At 40.3% G+C, this 9,396-nt stretch overlaps 2 protein-coding genes across 8 annotated transcripts in view; one reads left to right on the forward strand and one right to left on the reverse strand.

Moving 5' to 3' along the window:
- LOC104966523 (cugbp, Elav-like family member 2) overlaps positions 1-9,396 on the forward strand; it is a 334,875-nt gene that overhangs the window by 89,718 nt on the left and 235,761 nt on the right. The window lies entirely within an intron of this gene.
- The window catches only part of vav2 (vav 2 guanine nucleotide exchange factor), a 30,854-nt gene continuing 21,464 nt past the window's right edge, over positions 7-9,396 (reverse strand). For 3 of the 7 annotated variants that reach the window (XM_010795258.1, XM_010795259.1, XM_010795256.1), the window contains 9 exons: positions 6,303-6,374; positions 6,053-6,114; positions 5,651-5,767; positions 4,681-4,768; positions 4,466-4,589; positions 3,848-3,886; positions 2,200-2,286; positions 1,659-1,813; positions 7-220 (listed from right to left, as the gene is read on the reverse strand). In XM_010795258.1, coding sequence (XP_010793560.1) covers positions 191-220; positions 1,659-1,813; positions 2,200-2,286; positions 3,848-3,886; positions 4,466-4,589; positions 4,681-4,768; positions 5,651-5,767; positions 6,053-6,114; positions 6,303-6,374 — 774 coding nt within the window. In that variant the 3' untranslated portion in view covers positions 7-190. The remainder of the gene's footprint in view (positions 221-1,658; positions 1,814-2,199; positions 2,287-3,847; positions 3,887-4,465; positions 4,590-4,680; positions 4,769-5,650; positions 5,768-6,052; positions 6,115-6,302; positions 6,375-9,396) is intronic. The other 4 variants (XM_010795257.1, XM_010795260.1, XM_010795262.1 and 1 more) reach the window with 4 other exon arrangements.

A 9,396-nucleotide genomic window follows, 5' to 3' on the forward strand; every position in this document is an offset into this window, starting at 1 on the left:
CAGAAGGATCGGGTATCACCAGCCAAAAAAACAACAGCAAGCACGTTTTTTTTTTTCCTTGTGTATTTCCTGCGAGACGAGTGAGTGGGGTTTCTCTGAGAACAGTAGATTAGATGATGGTTCCTTGGAATTTTAGAAGGCGCGAGGCCAGTAATCCTCTGCCGCAGGGCATTACTGAACGCCTTCTTCGTCACCGTACGTTGAGGAAACGCATGCCAATCTGAGGGCATAAAAACAGTAAGTATGCAGTGTGTACAATGTAAACAACAAGACAATGTTCATTTACTGTAGATGTATACATCACATCATTAGGGCATGAGTCCATGTGTGCTTTTTCTGAGCACCCAGTGTCTTTTTCAAATGTTTCCAATGAGGATATGTGGTTGTATACACTGCACAAATAATTGTATCTCTGAGTTCCTAAACCATTTTTGTGACAGCGCTTGTAGTTGAATATCTAAATTCTTCAAAGAACAGCTGGTGACAGTACAAATTGGAGTAGAAGCCTGTTCTGCATGTATCTGCCGGTGAGTTTTACTTTTATCGCAGAACACGGATCGTCTTTCTCGTCCTTCAGCTTTCAGACTGAGCGGTGACAAACTCATTCATCCAAAGTTTGAGAGAAATCGTTTTTCGGTTGGCGAAATTCAATGTCCAACAACTATATAATTGCTCAAATAGATGGATGAAGGGAAAGGGGCGAGGATAGTCCGTTTTTTACAAAAGTGGTGATATGTTGTCAAGATATCCTTGTCATGGAAAGTGAATGTTTTTTTAATGAAAAGCTGGGATGAGGCTCTGCAGAGCACCTTTCTGCCAGAAAGAAACACTATGTGGACACAGTGCCTTAGAAGTACATGCAGTGAGAAAACACTTCTAACACTGTGAGTCTGAATGTATCAGACCACTCTGATCTCTCTGCTTTAATTAGCCACATGATTTTTAGAGAGCTTAGATGTCCCAGTCTTCTAAAAAAAACTCTTCTTCTGTTTCTACAGCTGTTGCTAGACAACTGTTCCTACTTGTTGGAAAGACAATATTGAACGTTGTTACATAGTGCATAAAGCAGTGAACATGTAATTGTATCACTTGCAAGCAGTCAAATGGGGATAATGCAAACTGATTCGTGCAGTTATAAGAAAATAACACACAACCTAAACAATGTTTGTACCAATGCTGCGTCATCAGTGACTTACATGTGTTTACAAAAGATGCAATTCTACATCTGACCATGGGGCCTTTACTGATATGTTATTTTTCTTTTAAATACAAATAAATCCTATATGTGTTATCATAAGTGCCCAATTGATACAAAATGGTGTCCCATTTCTTTTAAGGTCTCTAAGCAAGATGCACTAGAATCTAGATCCAAAGCAACACATTATTGTCTTTAGAATAAAACATTGAGATTACATCCAGTTGGACTGCTACCCGTTTAAACAGACACATTTCCCAGTAGGCAGGTTTTAGTTTTGAAACACCTGTTAGGAGTCCTTTAAATATAAGAGGTATAATTGGTTAAATTCAGTGGATCCACATCAGTGCACATGGATCTTGTTCTAATCAGCACACGGAACTTTACTTTTTTGTTTCTAGGCCCAGTTTTCATTCTGTTATCTTTAACCAGCCCTAAATGAACAGACGCTTGTTATACTCACTCGTCCGTTGGCCTCTCCCTTCCACCAGCCCTGGTCTCCTCCGATCTTGCTGTAGATTTTCACGATGTCTCCTTCCCGCAGAGAAAGCTCTCTCATGTCTCTCGCTGCAAAATTATACCTGGCCACCGCTGAGCTGACCACCCGAGGAGTGAACACTGCAAGAGGAAACAACGGGGGGCTCAGTCTTCTCACATTGTTAGTAATTGACAAGTGTGAAAGGTGAAACTAGACATAGTGGTTATCATTAGTTGTGAAGGATGATGGTCGTTTCTGTGTTCAGCGTGACACAACGCATCCACACAAAGACAAATGAGCTCCATGGGAAAGGACAAGTTGTTTCATCACTGGAGAGGAAATTGCTTTTCTTCTCGTGATTTAATGAGGGAGTGTGATCACAATAAGATTCTTGGTGATGAAAAGAGTGCCACGGAGAACAAGTAATGAGGTCGACAGCACGGACACTTATTATGAAATAACAGTGGGTGAGGTGCAGGGGGATAAGCGGAAGGAGCATGAAAAGAAAGAAGAGACATATGAGTACCTGACCAAAAGGGAGCTGAGCTCTGAGAGGAGAAGTTGAGGCCCTGCGGACTGAGGAAGGAGAAGTTGTAGGAGGCGCAGGTGGCTGCTGGGAGAAGAAGAAGAAACACAGAGGAGGAAATAAAGCTGGAAATGCAGAGCAGGAGTCAGAGAAGCAAAACTAAAAAGAAGCACATTGAAGTTGTCTGCCTGGAAAATAGGGTAATCATTCTTTAATCTTGTCATGATTTGAATACTTTAGTGGTCTCCCTGAAAACAACAATTAAAAAAACAATGTGAGTTCATGCACTGATGTAAGGGACTTTCCTGTGACATACAGTCAGACTGAATGGGTAAACAAACATTTTCCTTTCTCCTTTACCTATTATTGTTCAGAATCTGGCAAAGTTACCAACAGACAACAAGACTGTGTGACTTTTAATATGTGAAACAGGAATTACAATGTGACACCATCTGCTCTTTGTAGCACATTTCTGCTGCTGAACTTTCACACAACTCGTCGTACAGGCTCCCAGACAACACTTGTCTGGACTCCATTACCAGATTGTCAGTGGATAAGGGTGTGGAGAGCACAGCTTTTAAAAGGTAATAAGAGAAGCATCCCAATCCCACTGTTGCCATGCACACCTGCCACCACGACAATACACAAAAATGTGTGCTTGAGAGCACATTAGCAGCTGGGAAGACTCAATTGTCTCATTTCCAAATGCAGCCAACAACTGGAGGGAGACAATCTGTCTGTGGTGGCCAGTTCCTCCAGTGGATCAGAGAGCTGCAGGACAGAAGCCAGTATTGATACGGCCTAATGGCTGCCAACTCACAGCCACAGGCCACTTCCTCTTTGTTTCCTGCTTTTTATCTATTTCACACTGCTGGTCTCTCTTTCGGCCCTATTCCCCTGGGGGCTCCCTCCAATCCTCTCTGTGAGTCACTGGCCAGTGTGTCTCATTTATTCTAGCCTCCCTAGCTAGGTGTACCCACAGCAAAGATGGCAAGGGAATACATCTGTAAAATGGACACAGTCAAATTAGTTCTCATAATCATTCATAGAAGCAGGGAGGTATACATGTCGCTACCCCAAATGTCCATTTATCCAAAGAAGTTTGTACAACTTAGCCATGCCCTTCAGCTGTTCCTGATGTATCCAAGGTGTTCCCAGGTCAGACATGAGAGGGGATATGAGCCTGCCGAATGGCCTTCTCCTAGCTCCATGTGTTTTGCATAGTGCCAAAGGGATGTGTCCAGGAGTCATCTGCATGAGATGTCCAAACCAGATGTCTGGCACCTCACCCTGTCTTTAGAGAAGAGCTCAAACACTGCTATTTATGATCTGGTTTGAGCCTTGCCTAAAGCTCATGACCATAGAGGAGGGTTCTCGTGAAACACATTCCTGCACACGGTGCCACACGATCCCCCAGCTGGTGGTAACATGCTACGATATGCTGCAATGTGTTAGCAAAGACAGAAAGGACGATGACAACATCTAACATGGATCTACCAATCTAATTCCAGTGTTACATTTAAATCTGTATTTGTGTAAGTGACGTGTAAGGCATGACCTCAACTTTGCTTTTCAAACTTTGTAAAGCAATGCAACAAAACAATACATACATAAATAAGGGTATCCGACTACTGATTGTAAACAATACCTGATCCAGATATTTGAGCGTTCATCTGTATGGGTACATCTATACAGGGATATAAACAATGTTAGAATTAAAATGCTATTCTACTAAATGCTGGGTAAAGAAAACATACATTTAATTTATTATTAACATTTTAACTGTATACCCCGGTTATCTAGGCATCTTATTTTGTTTAATGTATACCACGTTTATCTAGGCCCTTTTTGTTTTTTTGTTTGATGTATATATGTCACACTGTAGGACTGCGAGAAACGATATTTCTGGATGTACAACATGTAGAATTCTTGACAATAAAGATGACTTTGACTTGACTTTGACATTTGAGTTAGCAACAAAACAAAAAAAACTGTTACCAATCAAAATTGTTATGATATAAAAAATCTCACTATGTATAAAAATTGCGCAAAAATAGGCAGTATGCCCTGCTCTGAAATGCTTGGGGCATGTCAAGTAATACCGCACGAGTGCCTGACTGCAGGGGGTCTCTTGCAGAATGTGCACACCACAGGCTCTTCTAAACTTTCAAAATGAAATCGGTCCAAACTAATCATGTTGAAAAAAGTATATTCTGATAGTGGCTCAGGCTAGCTTCTGGAGAGCAGGACCGTTCAGAGGGCTTACCTGGTGAGCGTGTGCTGGCCCGTGTTAGCGAGCGTTCTCTCGACTTGTACGGGTATCGCAGGGTGGTGTCTAACAACTTAAAGCTCTCTTTCAGTGAATGTGCCTGATAGTACTCCACCAGCTCCTGTTATAACAAACAGCACAGAAAAAATGTTGTTATTATCTCACACTGATATGAAGCTACTGTAGGTATTTGGGTTTCTAGTAAAACATACCAAAAGACTCTCAAACTTCTTGGCCTCAGTGATGTGAATCCAGCTGTCTTTTTCAATGACTTTGATGTGTTTTACTTCATCGTTGAATCTGTAAAAGAAGAAATCATTTTTACATCTTAATCATTGGATTCAGCTCGATACTCAAATCAAATCATACTTTATTTATATAGCACTTTTCTTTCACTAATGTAACGTAAAGTGCTTTACAAACCAAAGATCAATACAAAACAACCATCCCCTTCACAGTTAATATATGACACATGACTGATCATAATGTGATTGATAATAACACTTAAAACCAACAGAATTCAATAAAACACATGCCTGAATAAAACCAGCATAACAAATACATAAGAATACAATAAAATAATTAAAATAAGAATACAAATTATTATAAAATAAGAAAGAAATAAGGAAATAAATAAGAATACAATTAAAAAATCATGAATACAATTCAATTAAAAGCCAAATTAAAAGATTGGGTCTTGAGTTGGCTCTTTGTGTTTTCACTATCTGAAAACACTCGGTGTGATTCTGATTCGTAATATTGTTCTTCCTCTCTCATGGACCTTGGGTGCTGCTGTCAACATGAAATTTAGTTTTGTTTACCTGAAGGACTGACAGACTTTACAAGTAATTTTCACAAACTGATTTCATTATCCGTCTCAAGGCTGGTCTCCCCAGCCCATTCGCACCTGTCTTAGAGACAAATGTGCTAAAGCATTCCTCTCAGTACATCAGTGTATGACAGCTCCAGTCAGAGCTCATGCATTTCTCTTCCTGATGCATTTTCTCAAAGGAAATACACACAAACAAACAGGATAAAAAAAAAGCAATTACCAAGCGGTAATTAGCTGCTCGGGAAAAAGCTGACTGGGGCATCCCGTGAGAATTTGTATTCCCCGTGAGATGTGAATAAAACAACTTCCCCTGAGTTTCTCGCTCTCCTGTCGCGATGTTGAACACTCACTTGATGCTGATGGCGAACCTCTCTGCCTCCGCCGTCCTCTCTCTGATAAGGTAGGTCCCGCTGCTGTGGGATTTTAAAAGGTTATCGGCCTGCTGGCGCTCCATGTTCCCCGCAAACCTACAGAGGAGCAGAGGATAAATGCTGTCACCTCAAACACAAAGTTATATACAATCAAACCACATACTGAAGGCTTAACAAATCCTTGACATCAAACAACGGTTCAGCAATTCATCTTTTGATTGCGGTCATGTTTGGGGTCACTTTGCTTTAATTTGAAAAAGTGCAAAAACATTACAAGTGTTGGCGTGAACATATCTGGCGTAATTAGAGATAGTGACCTTGGGCTATTTGTATAGTGTACATCGTGATAGATCCACACTCTTCACACATTAAGGGTCTTACCAAGGATATCCATAGTAGTCTGATTCCCTGGAGCACTGCCGGGTAGATAATGACTGGAACGGCTGGAATAAATAAACACCGCGTGTGTAAACATAACAATGAAATGGAGCAGAAGTAGATCACGTATACGTATGTCCCACATAGGTGGTTGAAGTGTACACTAAAGAGAAAGAAGAAAGCCCTCAAGACACTGTTATGATTCTTGAATAATGTATACATGCTGTACAAGCACTGCATATAGGTGGCTTACCTTTGGATCCAAACATGGTTTTACACAAGAACTGGGAAAGAAGCCGCTCTTTAGTGTTTGTATCAGTTTTCCCTACAAGAAAAAAAGGCAGGGCGAGTTTCATCGTAAGGTATTTAAAAAACTCTAATAATGGAAAGTACTTTAGATCAATTATTTAAAGTGGACCTATCATGCTATATTTGAATAATATAGTGTAGGACCATACCTATATAAGGCATAATTATACTTTTTATTTTTCAAAATACCAAACAGATCATGCATTTTAGCCATTCCTCATTTCGCTCAATTTAGCACTGTCTTTGCATGGGCTGATTCTGTGAGAACAGCACCATCTACAGGCCTGGCATATGTACTACAGCGTCTCCAGCGCTTTCGAACGGCAATGTCCGTGGCTGTCTCCTCCTGATTGGTGGAGTTGGCCCAATAGCCGTAGCGCCACTTCTGTGACGTCATAGAAGTGTTCAAATCTGGATCAGTCTGTATCAGATCCGTTGCAGCCCCTTTTTAAGAGATTTGGGTATGGAGGAAAATAGAGAGGGTTGTGTTTTCTGACACTTGGTGAGTTCCCTGGAACACCGGGGACACATATTCATGTATAAAAGACGTACAAAAGTGCATTTTGCATGATAGGTCACCTTTAAGTAAAAGTGGTAATACTACGTTAGATATAATCTATTTCAAGTCCTGCATTCAAAAATAAAAGCGTAAAACATCACTTTAATGTCGCTACTGATATTTAGGATCCCTTTTATTATCTGACAATAATCTCCAAAGAAAGAGCTGTGGAATACCGGCAAAGCAGAAAGTTCAATATTTGTCTTTGTTGTTGGTGAAGAGGCATAAAGTTGTATACAATTTCCCTCATATTCATTATTAAAATTATGTACCGAAGGAAATGTACTGAGTTGCTTTTCACCACTTGTTCATAACTTTATTTATTGATATTCCTCATTGTCTGAGTGTCATGCAGACGTCTGACTGGAGCCTGAACCAGCCGCGGTGTGTTTGTGTCTCTTTGTCTCGGCTTCATTATCGTCTCTCTCTCTGGTCTGTCTCTGGAGTCTGACCCGTAGCTGTGCGGTCGGGCTGGGTGCCTGCCGGTCACCGGGGCTCCGCCACACTGTCTCACCCCCCTCTCACCCCCGCCTCACCCCCTGTCTCACCCCGACGGTGCTCTGCATGCTGGGAGACAGACAGGTGCCTGCAGCTCTGAAATATTAACTAAAACAACAGGTTTGGATCACTTTCTCAGCCGTTGTGTTAATCATCTCAAAGTTAGCAGTTAACTGTTCAGATTGTAATGCCTGTCAACATCACACGCACCCAGCTTGTATTTTAGTCAGAGGTCAAAGGAGACTTGCCTCAGATTCTTCAAATTGTTTAGACTCCAGAGACGTTTTTTTTTCGGAAAACACCAAGCTGACATTTTTTTATTTATCTCCTGTGGGAAATTGGATTTGTAACAGTTTCTCCATCTTAGAATAAAATTAAAATAAAATATGTTTAAATTAAATTAAATGACGTGTATATATTCAAAGTAACAAAGTAATGCTAATTACCATAGATATGCCAAAGAAACAACTTTTATTTGATTCACAAATAGTTAAAAATACAAGAAAAACCTTAAGAAACATGTAAAATGGGATACCTCGAATAAGCTATCAGAATTTTTGGAAAACAGAGTATTTAAAATATATAATTGGAGAGAGTTCATGTATCATACAGTAAGTTTTCAAGCTAAAACAATGTGTGTGATCATGCACAGTTGATTGATTGCACAGGTTATACAGCCTATAGTACGTTCATCTAATTATTTACATTGATCTCGTCATTTGACTATAGTCTCAGATATGTTTGTATTTTTTACATTATCTTTCATGCTCGTTGATTTGTGAAGCCCTCTGAGATAAATGTGTTTTGTGATATTGGGCTATATAAATACATCTGAATTGAATGGAATTGAATGATCTGGGCTTAGTAATAGAGTGTCTCATGTTACCACTAGAAGTACTCACCTAGTAAAAAGGGGTCTCCGTTCAAAAGCTTTCAAACAAATCAGCTCAGAGCAACTTCTACTAATGAAAGGAGAGTCCTGAGATAAGAGGAGAGATGGATGATCACAGGTCTCACCTCCACACTGATGGACTGACAGGAGACCAGGAGAGGAATGTGAGTACATGAACTCAATTATTTCTACTTTAATTGAGCTTTCTACTTCTACTTCACTCATAGACTCATATTGTACACTTTATATACAGCTTTAGTTCCTTCAGATGAAAGTCTCTCAGCCCCTTAAATTGTCACAGCACCAAGACAGAAAAAAACCTTTGTGGCCCAGTTGCGACATATTTTTAGGACACCAAACCCAAGAGACTTTTTACAAAACATTTCTAAGTTTGGCCAAAAAGAACAAAAGGATGAGGGAAGTCTAGACCAGCCACACCAGGGCCCCAGACCAAAGAGGAACAGGGCCCAGAATTAACTAAGAAAAACCCAATCTATGGATGACATTGACTCAGCGCCACAAAGTCAGGCAGCGAAACAAAAGCCTTCCTTAAAGTGGACCTATTATGCTATATTTGAAAAATATATTGTAGGGCCACACCTATATAAAACATGTCAAAATCCCAAACAGTTCACCCATTGTAGTCATCCCTCATACTGCTCAAACCCCTCTTTTGAAGCCCTGTTAGAGAAACGCAGATTTTGGGTCCTTAGCTTGAAAATAAAAAAGAAGAGGAGGCGGAGCTAATGCCTGATCAGAATTCTACCGGAGATAAAGTTAAATTTGGTTGTGATAAAATGCCATCCTGTTCTAAACCACATCAAGGATTATTTCTGAAACAGTATGGAGCTCAAATGCTTTTTCTCTTGCGGGTTTATCACAAGGTGAGTTCTTTTTTTATTTCCTGCTTTTTAAACACATGTGCTCTTCAGTACAGGTTAGCTCTGAGTGTTAGCGACGCTTGCTAATGTAAACAAAAACGAGATTACGACCAAAACACGTCAGGCATTGTTTCTGATAGCAACTTTCTGTGGGTCCGCTGCCGATTTGACGTCAGTTCGGATGGAATCTGTATCTGCTCGTTGTACA

Source organism: Notothenia coriiceps, unplaced genomic scaffold (genome assembly GCF_000735185.1).
Source record: "Notothenia coriiceps isolate Sejong01 unplaced genomic scaffold, NC01 NC01_scaffold00037246, whole genome shotgun sequence".
NCBI classification, from domain to species: Eukaryota; Metazoa; Chordata; class Actinopteri; order Perciformes; family Nototheniidae; genus Notothenia; species Notothenia coriiceps.